This window comes from Melopsittacus undulatus, chromosome 7 (assembly GCF_012275295.1).
Source record: "Melopsittacus undulatus isolate bMelUnd1 chromosome 7, bMelUnd1.mat.Z, whole genome shotgun sequence".
Lineage (NCBI taxonomy): Eukaryota > Metazoa > Chordata > Aves > Psittaciformes > Psittaculidae > Melopsittacus > Melopsittacus undulatus.
In genome coordinates this window covers 13258454-13274975 of record NC_047533.1, presented here as the reverse complement: position 1 = coordinate 13274975, position 16522 = coordinate 13258454, and the positions used below count along the sequence as shown (strand labels likewise).

Sequence of the window (16522 nt, the reverse complement as noted above, 5' to 3'; positions counted from 1 at the left end):
GATAGGACAAGGGGTAATGGGTTAAAACTTAAAGAGGGGAAGTTTAGATTGGATCTAAGGAAGAAATTCTTTACTGTTAGGGTGGTGAGGCACTGGAATGGGTTGCCCAAGGAAGCTGTGAATGCTCCATCCTTGGCAGTTTTCAAGGCCAGGCTGAACAGGGTCTTGAGCAACCTGGTCTAGTGGAAGGTGTCTGTGCCCATGGCAAGTGGTTTGGAACTAGATGAGCTTTAAGGTCATTTCCAACTCAAACTGTTCTGATTCTATGATTCTATGTAGCCAGTGCTGAACAAAAAAAAAAAAAAAAAAAAGAAAGAAAACCAACATGTCACAGTCCTTGGGGACATGTTCAGGGCGTCTTTGCAATAGTTTCACTCAAGGGAAATTCTAAACCTGAAAAGTCAAATATACCTTCATGGAAAGGTTTGTCAGTCTCTTTTTTACCTTGAACTAATGCATGATCTTGGGGTAAAGGAGCTTAATTGGTTCCTGAAAATATAATTTATAGAAACTGGGGATAACTTTAGCTGTATAACAAGGTTCTGACAGATAACTTGGCTTTTGTATTAACTGCATATGATTCCAGTAAACGCTATACCAATAAGCAGCAAATTGTTTTCCCATGTGTATGCATGACCAAAGGTAAATTACAATGTGCCAGACACATAACTCCTGCTATTTTTCACAAGGTGCAATTACATATCTTTAGCTTTCCAAAGCCATGTGCTTCTCAAGCACCATTATGCCTCACTCAGAAAGCACATTTAAACCTATCCCTCCCACTTTGTCTTTTCTACCTTCCTATTGCATTGATTATGCTCTACTATGTTTATATTATATGTACATGCAGCAAATTTCTTTATGAGATAAGGACAAAGAGAGATGTGATTAAATCTGAAGAACAGCAAAACAGAACAGAGGAAAATGTACAGCTATTAGACATGTTTTCCTTGGGCTACAGTCTTGTTCTTGTACTTTTGTTTCCTGAAAATTATCATGGAGTGTTCATTTCCTACCCTCTAAGGAATTCAGGTAGTGGAAAAATGGTAAAATTACTAATTTCAAGGGCATTTACAAAAATCTGGATTCTCATCCAATTTGTTCAGCAGGCACGCAACAACCCTCAAGTTCTATTGATTGGTTCTGTAAATTTGGATGTGAATTTTGCTCTCTTTGTTGCAAACGTGAACAATTCATGAACACATTTATTAAGGCTTTATTCTGACAGATTTTAGCAAACAGCTTGAATGGGATATTCAGCAAATAATGTTTTCCTTATTTCACAGATCCAATTAACTTTGATAACAGTTCCCTCAGGCACCACTTTTATGAACAATTGGGTTTTCTTTCTTTCACTGCTCAACTACCTGTGTACAAAATCATCATGGCTCCTTGTACAAAGCTCAATTTGCATGGGTTTATCTTGCGATGTTCAAGAGATGATTTCAGCTCTCAAACCATGAGCTTATATTTTCTTATCTCTGTGCAAATAAAAAGAAAACAACACAGAAAGAGAAAATGTAGCTATACTCCAGAGAAGAAAAGAAATAAGAGCTGTAAGTCACCCTTGGCACCCCTGCTTAGTGTTTTACCTTAATAGCCCAAATGTAATAGCTCTAAAAGAGCAGCCTCTTAACTATTCTGCAAAGTAGGGCTCATCATCACTTGAACTATTTTATGAGATACTTTATGAGTTCTTGAAAGACACTCTTCAGACTACGAAAGATTGGAAAGTCTATAATTTTACTTCAATCAATACTACTGATAAATTGCTAGTCACAAGAAAGGACGTGACAAAACACATCAGGACAAGCTATTAACAGAGAATCCCCAGTGCTCCAGATAGAGAGGAAGAAAAAAAAATCATTAAGCAGTAAAGCTTATTAAACAGCTAAGATTGAGGGGAACATAAACCACACAGGGCTGGTAGAAGCAGGCTGCTCAAGCAAGCACACATCTAGTCTGACCTCCTCTAAAATGCATACTGTGGGGAGGGTCAGGAGGTATGTTAGGCTACTGGTGGGCTCTTACAGTGTTGTGCTGGGAAAAAGCCAATGCAGCTGCTCAGGAGACATTCTGGGGCTGTACATCCCTTGCCTGCTCTTCTTGGCCATGTTCTCCAGCAACACTTACTCCTTCAGTCCTGGTGCTGGGACCAGTTTGTCTCTCTAAAGAAAGGGAAGCAACTTCAGGGGGTTTCATTTGCCCCTTCCTTAAGTCTCAAGAACTCTACTCTGAAAAATATACTTTGTGCATGAAAACACCTGACGGAAAGAAATGTGCAGTGGTCACAGACTGTGAGCAGCAGCAGTGGAACGTGGGAATCCCTAGACCCAGTTTCATGTTTGAGCTGAACATCGCAATGCTCAGCACATGATACTGCAGTAAACTGATTGTAACAAGGTCCTGTGGCCTCCAAAGTGTATTTGTCATATACATGTTTTGATGCCCTTCACCAGTTTAGAAAGATTCTTTTCCAGCATCCCAAGTATAAAGCCAAAGGCTGTGATGAAAAACTGTACAGGCAGAAGACGCTTTGTTCATGTTTCCTCCCAATGCTGCTAATGTACCTGCATGCAGTAAAGAGCAATCTCTTGCACCTTATTTCCTTTTTGTTCTGTCTCACACTACTAATGGCTTTACTCTGCCCCCTTTGCAGCTGTTTCACACCAAAGTATTGCCACTGACCTTACCAGGACAGACACATGTAATCTGCAGAGATCTGGCACTAGGTTTCTCAAACTCCAGCTGTAAACGTAGGATTTTGCTTTCTCATACCGTGGGCTTCAAAACTTCAGCCATACCAAGGAAGGGATTTCGAAAAAACTTTCACAGGTTCCCTATGTTATTTCTGTGCTGACAGAAATACATAACGCATACCATGCTGAATTCCGCAAAAACACATAAAAGCTATAAAGGAACAGAATACTCTCTATTTTGAAGTGATTTCTGCTACATACTGCAGTGAAAATTTCTTAGGGTTTATCAATCTGAGATGTAGTGTAACACTGTCAAATCATAAGGTAGGGGTAATGGACCTGACCAGGTTGTGACTGAAGCCAGTTGCAAAACCCATGACTTAGTCGTAATACATCCAAACTGGGTTCAACAATTCTGCAGTTGTAATCATTCCCGACCTCACATTCCAGTAACTTCAGTTTCTTTTCACTCCCTGAATACACTCAGGAAGCTGATTTCCTTTCTATAGTCAATCACATTTTCTGAGGGACTAGATTGGGTTGAGGACTCCTTTCTAGAGACAGTGCTGTTTGGAATGGTGTTTGCTGTGCATATAGGCAATTTAATCTGTTTTGATTACTTGGCTGATATGACAGTATTGTACAGACAAAGTATATATGATAGATAAGACTAGTACCTAGCTAGAATCCCAGACCCAAAGTTACTGTAATTTGGACTCCAATGTATTCCATGTAGTGCAGAAGCAACTCTCCCTTTATTAGCTTAGGGTTCTGTATAAATAAAGAGTTCTAGTTTCTCTATGAGATATTACACAGGCATCCTTTGTCTTTTTGCCCTTTACATCCAACACCTTTCAAAAACGATCTGGTTAAGACTTTCTATGATTTCCTAAGCTTTGCTAGGATCAAACACTTTCATTCTCTCCTGAAACAAGGCTGAGGATTCAGCAGGTGTCTGAGTAAATGACTGTAGTTGTACTGTGTTCATACAGATGCAGTGCAAGTGAAGCAGCTGGCCAGCAGCCTTTTATAAACCTCATTGAAAGCTGTTTGCCTCTTTGTAAAACAGATGTTGGGAAAAGACACACTCACAACCTAACCGCAAGATCTGATTCTGCACAACTTGTCTATGACTCTATTCCATACTCCATTAACTGGAATGCTGGGGAAGGAGCAGTTGAGAAAGCAGATTGGAAAGCCAAACTAAACACCTGCCTCCCAGCAAGGTCATAACCCTGCCAAAGTCAAAGGACCTTTGATCTATGCTTGGACAAACTCTTGCACCCTGTCAGTTGCATGGCTATGCCAGATGATGCGAATTAGACTCCCTGCTGATCACAGTAAACCTCAAAACTGTGGGGATTTAACATCTTGATAGATCTTTAGGAGAAATAGTTTTCTCCAAATTCATGCAGGGATGAAATAGTACCCAGTCAATTTTCACAAGCTCTGATCTTCCTTCAGAACAACAAGCTTTTATGCCTGAAGAGTGACTAGAAAACTGTCAGTATATATTTAGGTTCTTGACTTTTTTGGGAGCACTTCCTAAAGAAGACTTGGATTCTTTACCAAGTGCTCCCAGTGCATGTTTCCCAAAATGCAACTAAAAGCCGAACAAAGAGCACGTTCCAACTGCAAACTATGGAAATATGAAAGCTTTTTTTTCTGATTTCAGCATCATCTGCTTTTTATCACATTATTGAAGGGGTTTGGTTTGGGGAAAACACATGGTTTAGAAAAAGTTTGAGTCGATTTACTACTGCTTCAGCTGGTATATGGTAAATAGCCATAGTGAGCTTTTCATGGTCCAGTGCAAAGTTGAACAATAGAACAGAACAGAATAGAATGGAACAGGAGTAATGGCAGTGAACGTGACTCTTATCAGGAAAGAAGCAAGCAGAAGTAACCACCTCTGTGTGGGGACCCTATCAGTTTCCAAGGAGGGAATTGTTTTTAACAACCCATCATCTTTCCCTTTAGTCATAATCATAAAGATAGGAGATACCATTTTAATATCTTGTTTGTTAACTTCAGGATAGTATTCAAACATGAAAATGTCAGTGTAAACAGTCTCTAATTTACAAATATTAGCATATCAACAGGGCATGCTTGAAATCAAGAACTGTAAGGTCACCCAGTAAGTCTCATCAGAAGAATTTTAATACAAAAGCTGTAATCACAGAATCACTGGCTTTAAACTACTGAATTCCCTAAGGGAAGTTTTATAATGCAAAGGACTTCAATCATGTTTGATTTTCTTTATTGCTAACTCTGCATGGAGATCTGAAAAAAATCACTATTAATCTAAGCCAGACAACATAGTCCTTAAATGAAATGTAAAACAATATCTTACAAGGATGTTCGTGCTGATTGCAGCTTCACATTTGCAAGGTGAAAAAAAAGTCCTGTTAGACTGTCCTCTTTCCCTACTGTGTATTCTGCATAGGCTATGAAGCATTTATCTGCTAAAAATAAAATGTGGTTTTAAGGTTAGAGCTTTGTTTATCTCAAGCAAAACCTGGTCATCTTTTAGGAGAACAGATAAGCATGAGAAGTTGGATTAGGTTCTGGTCCTGTAAGACTTACAAACCTTGACCAGTTACAGCTTAAAAACTGTGTCCCAGAAAACTAAATATTTAGTTGCTCTGAAAATGCTCAGGCTTCAGCAAGCTTAATTGATATGTATGATGTTATGATATAGAATTTCAGACTTATTTCTGGTTTACAAAAGCAATTGGAAAAACATGTGATTAATTGTTCCTGAAGAGTTGTGGCTAAGTTTGAAGTAGATGCAGTGGGATTTGGGTGGTTCTGGATAGCATTAAAAAAAATGAAAGGTACTGAAGTTATGCACCTATTCGGAGTTCAGCATGTATTGAGGAATTAAGAGGACAAAGGCAAGCTGGGGACCGTGTGAATAAGCAGCCTATATATTCAAGGCTTGATATTATTCATATGAAAAGCACTAAAAAATTGTCATTGGGTCTTTGCCGGGCCTTGAGCACAGATCTAGGCTTGATGCCCTCTGTTCCATTGAACACCATTATGAAAACAACACTTGGTTTACCTACAGAAGTGCTGATGCTCCCGGAAAGCTGATGAGTGTGGTACAAACAAATCTTTGTTCAGAACAAAGGCACTGTAGTAATGGATACATTGTATTGCCTTCAGAATAGCAAACCCCAAAATTCTTGTCAAACTGTTATTTTCTGGTGTATCTATGTAGAGAATGACTGTGAAGGGTAATGTCTGAGTATAATTCAAGTGCAAGAGTTATAAGGGAATAGAATGTTATCAATTAATAAATCACAACTGAATGGGTCATCAATACTCTATTAATATATGATCATTTTTCTCATCTCACATTAGCACAGCATGCTTTTTGTCTTCACCTATCTAGACTGATGTTTAAATATAAGCCAGTAGTTTTCACAAACCAAGGGCAAATGAATTGCAAAGCTGTGATAATCCATTTAGGGGTCAAAACCACACGTCAGTCTAGCAGGACTGACTAATTTATGAATAGAGACAAGTCCTTGCTCTGTAAGTTCTTAGAACTGTTTTGGTTTATGGTAGGCCTTGTCATTTGAAATCATGACATATGTCTCAGAAAGACTCATTAGGCTTTTGGTCTATACAGAGCAAGTCAGATGTAAAAAAGAAATAGAGTAACTCTTGGAGACAGTTTGAGTAATTTTTTAGGAATTTTTATTTTCTGCATGCAAAAGAATCCCAAATTGCTTCTGTTCATCCTATGTCTGCATTTTGTGGAGGTGTTTCTTGTGTGACAAATGACCAGCTTGGGAGTTTACTGGTAAATTAGTTCTTTTCATTATTTCAAATGTCACTTTAAAATACTTCCACATGAATTGAAGCAATTAAATTAAACACAATATAAAGCCCATAGCTCAGGCAGAAGGTAACTCTTATCAGCTGAAATGAGTTAAACTGTAAGCGCAGTTCTCCTTTGCTAATGCAAGAGGAAATGGATTAATGTAAAGCCCCATGTTAGTCAGTTGACCCAAGAGAGCTGAAAGGCTACTGTTTCTGTATGCTACTGCTCTCTTCTGACTGAAGGAACACAAACTCAGTAACATGGTATTGTTTGTGCTTTTGGTTGGATGACTAAATCTTTGGATGGGTGAGTAACGAACAAAAGAATGACAAAGCGCTAGAGATGCTTTCCAGACTACATTTTAGATGAATAGTCATGGGTCAGCACTTTGAAAGCTTCCTTATTTTGCAAATGCTTTCACATGTAAACAGTGGCAAAGAAAATAACTTAAGAAAGGGATATCAGGGGTGATACAATCTGTCCATGTCTACTAATGAAACAATATCACTGTCTCAATTTGTTCGCTCTCTGGGTTTGTAGGTGCTGCAAACACTGAGGTCGCAGGCACACAGCATAGGGACGTACCCGCTGCATGTAATTCTAGTCAACCTTTCCCTGAAAGTTTATAACAGGATTATATCGGGTTCAGAGGCAAGTGACAAAGGTAACTGAGGTAGGTAAAAATCATAAGCGGAGACTGAAAGTTCTCCTACCTCATGCAGAATTTGTTCTTGGGCTTTTCTAAACAACTATACTGAACTTACTATACATTAGAGTCTTTCTGCCTATGTATATGAAAATACATGTACCCTGGCTTCAGGCTCCTGTTCCTTCTACCTCTTGTCTCCTTGTAACAGTGGAGAAGCCAAAAATACAACTTCCATTTGATTTTTCGTCTGTGGGTTTCCCTACAGAAATTGCACAGACATTGACATAGATACAATAATAATGTACATGTTTTTATTTCCAACCTGTTTCCCTTGGGAAAAACTTTCCCAGGTAATTGTTTCTACTTCACCTCAGAAGTCGCTAATGGTAGCATTTTTGGAAGGGGGTGGCACTGTGATTTCTGTGTATAAATATCAACAGGAATTCTAGAAATACCTTACTACTTGCTACGTAGCAGGTGATTCATGTTGTACGTGAACATCTCTGGTAGTTTTACCTAATGCACATTTACTGTGAAGTCATTTCAAGACACAGACGTTATCTATATATATATAAAACCACACATATATTGGACTTGATGATCTTAAAGGCCTTTTCCAACCTAGGTGATTCTATGTTATAAATGTACATTAACTGCACAGACGGACGGACACTCCCAAGCCCCACCTCCCATCCGGCAGCCCCGCCCGGTCCCACCGGCAGGTGGCGGTGTGTGCCCGGGCTCCCTGCCCCGCCCAGCCCCGGGGATCTGTCCCCGAACCCCGAGGGAAGACAAACGCGAAGGGATTTCTGCCTTCTCCCTCGTTTTCCCCTTTGTAAACTCAGTGAAGTTCCATCAGCTGCCGCGTCCCCCCGCGCTGCATCGTACCGACCCCAGGCAGCGCTTACCCCTCTCAGCCCCTCACCCGCCTCGGGTCGCGGGAGTCCTCAGCTGCCGCTGCCCCCCAGCTCCCCCGGCAGCGGGACAGCTCTGTAACCCCATCAGGCAGCGCCGGCGAAGCGGTGGGCAGGGCAGGGCGCGGCGCTCCGCTCACCCCACCGGGGGTCTGGGAGGAGGAAAAGCGGAGGGAGGATCCGCCAGGATCCAGGTAGATCCAGCTTTTACCGCTTACCAAAAGCCACCAGCAGCAGGACCTCCGCCTCCTCCCTCCCCCCCTTCCTCCATCCGCCCTCCTCCCCTAACTCCCTCCCTCCCCTGCCCCTACGCGATGAGAGACGGGCCAAGTCGGAGAGCTCCAGCCAGCAGCGATCTCTGCCAGGGGCAGACACATCGCTTTCATGTCGCAGGGTGACTGCTAGCCCTGCGGAGGCTCCCCCGGCAGGGACTGGGGCTGGGGCCGGGGAGGCAGCGGCGGCGGGCGGGCAGCTGCCGGGTGCCTGCTGGCCCCGCGGGATGCTGGCGGCGGGGGATGCGGAGCCGGACGCGCACTAACATGGGGGGCAGCCACTCCCACAGGGCGCCCGTCTTCGACGAGAACGAGGACGGTGAGTGCGGAGCTGTCCGCGGTACCGCGCCCTCCGCGCTGCGCGGGGAGCGGGCTGGGACCGGTCCCCCCGAGCGGGCTGCCTGCTGCGGGTGAGCTGCCGGGGAAGGAGGAGGGGAAAAGCCCACCTTTGTTTAGCCCTCCGCACCCATTGCGTGGCTATTTGTCCCTAGCTGAGCTCAGCTGAAGTGTAGCACACTGTCACTTGGGGTTCAAGCACATGGCAGGTAACTTCATACACGCCTTTATGAATGGGCATCGTGCTGGGGATGGGTGCTTGCTTTTTTGTTCTGATTTATAGCCGACTCTTTGCCCACCTGCCCATTTTAAACGGTGATGTCTCCCTCATTCGGTATACTTCTTAAATCACCTTTACTTTCTGAAACTTTTTTAGCTAGCTCTATTACTCTGAGATTTTTCTCCCTACCTAGGTAGTGTGTCATAAGAAAGTATATCTCGTAAAGTTTTTGAAAGGCAATGGAAAAGTTTGCATAAAATATGGTGTTTCTTCGTAATTTATGAATTTCCATGTCATTTTCCTGCATAGACCACATTTAACTGGAATTATGTGAATGCATTTCAGTTACAATCATTTGGCTTTTGAAGCAAAGAGAACACAGCACTCTTAGGAAGCAGAAAATTGTATATTATCACTAGAAATGTCTCAATGTTACTTATGGGATAGATGTTTTTGCCTATCTGGATGATGGATGCTAAATTTTGAGTATGTTCCTTTCCAAAATGTTCCCAATGTATTGCACTAGGAGGTGATTGTGCCCAGCAGACTATCACACTGTTTTGGATTTCTGAAACTGCTAACAAATAAAAGACATGGTCTTCCCTGTATATTCAGGACACATGGAGATGTTTGTATTGTTTTGCTAATAGGGAGAATATAAAGTGAATGTAAAGTGCTTAAAGAGGGTGAATGCACCTGTACTTGAATTTAAGGTGCAACTATATGTCTATTCCTTGACAAATCTTGAATAGGTATTTGATGAGGTTTGCTTTACAAGACTTCATTGCTTGTGTGGAGAATGGGACACAATATTTACTATTTGTGAATTGTGGTGCAATAGCTGTTATTTTCTTGTACTGATATAAAATTTCAGTCATTTAACATAGAACATGCTATGTAAATGAGTGAGAAAGATCATGAGCAATTAGTCTTGTAAACCTTGAGATAACTCAACAAGAAATAGCCAGGAGTGAAAGCATGGACTCAATCTTATTTAGACACCCCAAGGTAAAAAAATAGCCTTCATCAGACTTTTGCTTGTGCTCTCAAGTTAGCAGTTTCCATTAATTATTATTCCTTTTTTTATTTTGTTTTCCATGACACAAAGCTGTGATGAGTTTTTGAACAAAATGAATAAAGTTCAATAGGAAATTACTGCAGAGAAGACTGCATGCCACTTAGTTCTTTTTGCCTCAGTAAAACATTCTGTAACAGAGCCACTATTAATACCTAATAAAAAAGCACATAAAGCATTTATGGATTTCTGTTAGGTCATTATTTATTCTTTGTCTGGTTTTGTTTTGTTCTGGATTTTTTCCCCGTTATCCATTATGAATGTTCCTAACATCATCTCTTTTTATTTCTCAAGACATTATGCCTAGCACAACAACCTAGCTCAGAAGAGTCCACTGCTTTTAAAACAATAATCTATTTCCCATACTTCTTACAGATTATTACTCAGGATGACATTTTCCCCAAGTACCTACATAATATAGGAAAACATCTCTTTGAAAATGTATCTTACAAGTTTTAATACAAAACCAAGCTGTATCTCATAGTCCCACTAGTAGCTACAAGAGTCAATTTTCCAGAATATTGGACTCACTATGAAATTAAAAGAGAAGACAAATCAGAAAGTATAGCAAGGGAAAGTAGGATGTTTCTTGATATGGTATGATTTTGCTCAAGAATGGCAATGCTTACCAGTTGAAAGAGAACAGGAATAAATTAGTTGTGTATAAATACATAGACACAGTAGAAACCAAGCTATTTAGTCTGCTGTGTGTAACGTCACAGCTGCCTCTTCAAATGAGAAAAACAAGCAGAAAAATGTACAATCGTTTAATATTTGTATGGGTTAATGATGGATGTAGAATAACACATGGGCTTTGGAAGAAGAGGTTTCAAACCATTTATTGGCAGTTTGTAAATTATAGAAAAAGTCAATTATACAGTGTGCAACCTAAAAAAGAAATACATAGAAATAGTATGTGAAGAGCACCCAAACAGTGCCTGACAAGCTTATAGAGTACCTGCTCCAAGGTTACAGCTCATGCTTTCAGTCTAATGAGAAAAGGTGTTGATCCATTGAGTAGATCTAAAAACTATTCATTGGATGTAGACTCCCTGCCATGCTTCAGATGATAAAAAGTGACCCAGGCAGAAGACTGGACTACATGCTGTAAATCCCCAGTTATCACAGACAGCATAACACATCATTATTGTACACTGATCTTTTAGAAGTCCATAATACACACCATTTACAACTAGCTGCACTTGTTCTCTGTGTTATGTTTTTGTTAGAAAGATTTTCCAGAACTTCACTCTTTGGTTAGAAACATCTGTTTTCCTGATTAAATGATTCCTAGCCTATTTATAACATTTATGTTTATTACAATATTTTTGTTAGCATAAAGTGTTTTCTACCCTCCATAATTACTCCAGTGCATTGACAAACATCAAAAATGTTTCCTCCCAGTCTTTGGTTTGTAAGAAACCTCTTCTAATTTTCTCTTTTGCCTTTTCATTCCCTGTGCCCCTCATCTGCATGCATTTGAACCTGTTTTGGTTGCATATAGATAATCCAGAATTACAGGTGACTTGTCACCAGGACCTTCTGCTAGTAAAAATACTTCCAGATCTCTACTAGAGATAGCTTTCCTGGTGCATATGCCCTTTTCATGGGTATATAATGTAGATAATTCAGTCACCCTGTGATCAGTTAGACCACCAGTGCCCTGTTCAGTAATTTCCATTGATGAGCTCCAATCTACAGCAGAATTTTTTGGTGTTTCTGTGTACGTGACCTTTCATTATGCATGGCTGAATTTTGGTCCATCTCTATTTTTCATAGTCTCAAATATGATCACCCATTTCTTTCCTTGTGATGCTCTCATTCTCCACCACTACCAATGTTTTCTATTACAACCACTCTCATCAACTCCATGCCAGTTATCAAGTCCTTTGAATATTTTGTGTAAATACTCATCTGGATCATTTTCAGGTTTCATCTCCTTTGCTGTTAACCCCTGTCAGCCTCACCATTCCCATTTCAAAACACAACAAAACAAAACACAAAACGCAACAAACAAAGCAAAACAAAGCAGAAGAAAGCCAACATTTTTTTCCCTTGTTACTGTCACAGTCTAAGCCCATCTGGTAACTCAGCCCTGCACAGCTGCTCAACCACTCCTCCTGTGGCAGGATAGGGGAGAGAATCCAGAGTAAAAGAGAAAACTTCTGGGTTGAGATAAACACAGTTTAATACATAAAGCAAAAGCTATGCACACAAGCAAAGCAAATGAAGGAATTCACTCATCACTCCACATGATTAGGCAGGTATTCAGCCATCTCCAGGAAAGGAGGGCTCAATCACAAGTAACAGCTACTTGGGAAAACAAACTCAAACACTACAAGCATCTTCCCCTTCCTTCTTCTTCTTCCAGCTTTACATGCTGAACATGACACCATGTGGTATGGGATATATCTTGCATCAATTGGCGTCAGCTGTCCCACCTGTGTCTCCTCTGAACCCCTTGTTCACCTCAGCTCACTTGCTGGGGGGGTGGTGTGGAGAGGAGAAAAAGCCTTGACTCTGTGTGAGCACTGCTCAGCAGCAGAAAATACATCTCTGTATTCCAGCATAAATCCAAGACATAGCCCTATACTAGCTACTATAAAGAAAATAAACTCTATCCCAGACAAAGCCAGCACAGTTACCCATCTTGCATTTTGCCATTTAATTCTCACCTTGTTCAGCTTTGCTTGTACTAATATATCACTTCACTGAAATTGAGAAAAATGAAATCTAACCCAACTCTACCATCTACAAAATAAGTTTCTCATCAAGGAAGTGCATCTGGTTACTCTGGTGCAAACAACTTCTGGCAAAGCCATGCTGTATTAACTTCGTTCCTTTCTTCTTAGCCTAGGTTAAAGCACAACAACAGCTAGGAAAATATGATGAACAGAGTCCTTTGTATGCTTAGAGCTTATACTCCGGCTAAAGAAGCTCAATGGAAAAATGCTTCATTTCTTGATTTTTATTGCTGTGTAGTTGTATAGAAAACTAGGTCTGGTGTAGCAGCATTGCTGCCTCTAATCAAAGGTAAATACTTTCATGGGTTGGAGCTATAACATTTTTTCCAACATTTAGAAAGTGTTTCAAGCTAGATACTACACTAATTGTTAATACTGGCGAAACAAATGAATGTTGACTTTCTTTACACTGAATATTTCTATTTGCAGAAGAGCTATCCTCTCCTGAATATGTGTATCCAATACTAATACTACGAGAGTAAGGCAGTACATTTTTCCTCATGTTCAACTCTTCATAAATAGCAATAAGTTCACAAGAATGGCAATAGAAGGGAGAGGGGAATATTCACTATTAGTAAATGTTATTTGCAAATTCTCAGTAAATATCATAAGTGACAAATATGTTAGCAGTAGCCTGGTGACTTTAAAGAGATCCTTTTGTGCTGGGTTTGCTTGAGCATGCTCTGTGAAAGCCTCAGAGATATTTAACAGGTGAAAGTGAAACAGCAGAAAAGAGTCATTCAGAAAAGGGCTAACTCAGGAGAGCTATTACTACTACATAGTACTAACATATTTGCCTATATTGTGGTAGAAGGTACAGAGAAAGGATAAGAAGCAAAAGCATTAGAAGCTAGAAGTTGGTCCTGTGAAGTGAGATGGCATATGTACTTGATTGTTTGGGGCTAAACAGTCAGCTTTGCTGCAGTTACTTTTAGATACAAATGTACTGAACTTTAAGTTTTTGTTTCTATTTATATAGTGTGTGACTATATTTAAAGCATGTATGTATTTCCAAAGAGTCTTTCACTGAGTGTTCTGAAGCTACAGAGCTTGAACACTCCTTTGCAGAGGTCAGTGTGCCATAGTATGCCTTAGTAGTGTAGTCTTGTATGAAGGAAATGAGACATAGCAACATGCCTTAGCTTATTTCCACATGGCCAGTCCCTGATTCACTGTAGCGAATATGTGCCTGCTTAATTTCAAGGAAGTGCTGAAGTCCCACTGCTTTGCTTGAGTCATAAGGCTTTATTCTGTTATAATGTCATAACTACAGAGCTCAACGGAAACCTTGTATACTAGAGAATATGGCAGCCACCCTCTGGAGTTAGACTTTAAATTTTAAGTTGTAATTTAAAATTGACATCTACCTCTCCTCTCTAGAAAAGCCTTCACCTTAAACAAAGGATTTTAAGTTGTTGGGGAGTTGCAGAAAATGTCACTATTAAATGACCAGTTGCTGAAAAGGCCATCTTGTACTAAAAGTACAAAAACCAACAGATACAGATCCTCACAAAAAGGCCTGCAATTAATATGGATTCAGAGAGCTAAATTCAGAACATAATGGCTGAGTTTATATAAAGTGCTGTGGAAGCTGAAGAACTATAAAAGTAAAATAGGGAAAAATGACACAACGGGGTTTCACTTGGAACCAATTTAAAGCAATTGTTAAACACCAAAATATGTCAGATACAAACCAGAGTATTCAGTATCCAGTTCTTGTCAGTGATAATATAGTGCTCAGCAGCCTGCTGCCACTAAGCTGTAGTGGATAACGACTGAGGCAGTCATACAACAACTGCGAAGAACTCAAATCACAAGGCTAATAACATACCCTTTTCAAACTAATTGTTTCATGGGATATAGCCCTACAGAACAGTTAAATAAAGGTTTTAGAATCTAAATACGTTTTGTTAATGAAAGTAACAAATAAAGGGTGTGATTAATATTTCTGCTGGATTTTTGGTTCATGAAATTTCTATTTGTGGTGGGTTATGCCACATTTTAAGTTTTTCTTTGCAAAGATAAATATTCCATTTTCTTTTCATAACTGAACTGGGTAGGAATACCACTGAATTGTGACTTAAAAATGCTCTAAGGCAATTCTGTGACAAAAAACTGATAGAACACAGCTGTTGAAAGCCATTATTTTATGCTGGATATGAGGGTTTTAGATGAATAAGACCCAGACCATGAGATTTTTTGTTTGTTTAATGGACTTGTTGAATTATATACAATTTTATTTTCCATTTACTGAACTTTAGACGTGTCATGATTACATGTACTGCAACACATTTCAGAAAACTTAGTGCCAGTGTCTGTACAAATGCAGAACGAAATTGAGAGCACTGCCAGGCTTACAGTTACATCATGGTATTAGACAGTAGGAGAATGTAGACAGAAAGGAGAGCACAGAAGAACAATATGCTAATTCCAGGCAGTCACAGAGGTACCAATTGTTTGGTAGTTGGTTTGGTAGTTGGTCAAAGGTTTGCATAGTCTTTGCCAAAGGCGGTCCAAAAGGAATATCATGGCATTGGAAACACCATCAGCTATTTTCTTCCTGACTCAGTCTTTTTAAAGCTTTGGTACAATGTACATAAATAACATGGACCTGTTCAGACACTAAATGATAATTCTAGATGAAGTGTAATACTAGATCACAGGTTGCCCTTTCCTACAAGGTACTGTGAAGGAAAGGAGGATGAATCTGGCCCTTCCATCTTAGCTTCTTGCTCCCTCAAATGAGCTGCATCTCTGTTCCCAGAGTTGACTGTCCCAAAAATATTGTGCAATATCTGATTCACTCACCTTGTCAGGATTAGAACTAAGACTCTTTCAAGGGACAGCTGAAGTATTACTAATTTTATGTTGCCTTACTATAATCCAGTTTCAACAAAATCTCTGCCAGCAATAGTTTAGAGATGGACCAGATGAATGTTCAAGATCCTTTCTAAACATATTTTCTACAATTCCAAGATTTAATCTTCTGCTTTGGTGGAAACATCCTTGACAGAACCTCCGTCTTAAACAAAGGCATCATGTAAGTCTTTGTTGCTGCTTTTGTAGCCTTCCAGAATTTATACAAGTGGCTGGCATGACACCTCTAAGAGTATTAAGGAATTTCTTGGTGGCTTGTTATCTAGGAAGTGTAAGTGCTTGGAGAAGTAACATTTAACTAATGTTACCATGTGTGTTATGTATTGTGCCTGGATGTCAAGATAGACTTTTGGGTAACTAAAAATAAATCAATCAAAGTTAACCAAGCATCAAGCAAGATAAGGTTAGAGACTCCTCTCCAAGACCAGAAAAAACTCCGAAATGTTCTGTAGAACTGGAGAAGTGTCACTTAATGGTGGAAGAAGCAACACCCTGAAAAGGAAATGCTTGTTTTTCCCATGGACAAATCGTGCTCAAATACACAGAGATACTAAACTGAGCCTACTCCTTAATACTGGCTTCACTTTCAGGAGACTTCAAAAGATCAGTCTTTCACTTCTGTCAGGGAGATCATGAGGCTGGTTGCACTCACTCCCCTCTGGCACCTTCCTGTGGGAAAGGGTAAAGGGGAAAGGGTCTATCCTCCCACCAGTTTCCAGTGTGGCATTCACTGGGTCATTGGTAGAATCTAGCATCAAATGGAAAGACTTCCCTCATGTGGATGTGTGGATGTGCATTACAAAGCTAGCAGTAATGTGTGAATGCAGTTTTTTGTGAACCCTGAGCAACATGCTGTCCAGCAAATGGAGGAGGTCCAGCCCAGAATCAAATGTGCCTGAGT

The 16522-nt window shown here is 40.1% G+C and overlaps 2 protein-coding genes across 3 annotated transcripts in view; one reads left to right on the top strand and one right to left on the bottom strand.

Moving 5' to 3' along the window:
- CYTL1 (cytokine like 1) overlaps window positions 1-8196 on the bottom strand; it is a 28567-nt gene extending 20371 nt beyond the window's left edge. The window contains exon 1 of the mRNA XM_005148495.3: window positions 8092-8196. The gene's annotated coding sequence lies outside the window, so the exon portion shown is untranslated. The remainder of the gene's footprint in view (window positions 1-8091) is intronic.
- A 213-nt stretch (window positions 8197-8409) lies between these two features.
- The window catches only part of STK32B (serine/threonine kinase 32B), a 170703-nt gene continuing 162590 nt past the window's right edge, over window positions 8410-16522 (top strand). The window contains exon 1 of one of the 2 annotated variants that reach the window (XM_005148496.3): window positions 8410-8688. In XM_005148496.3, the coding sequence (XP_005148553.1) occupies window positions 8613-8688 (76 nt within the window). In that variant the 5' untranslated portion in view covers window positions 8410-8612. The remainder of the gene's footprint in view (window positions 8689-16522) is intronic. The other variant, XM_031048464.1, reaches the window with a different exon arrangement.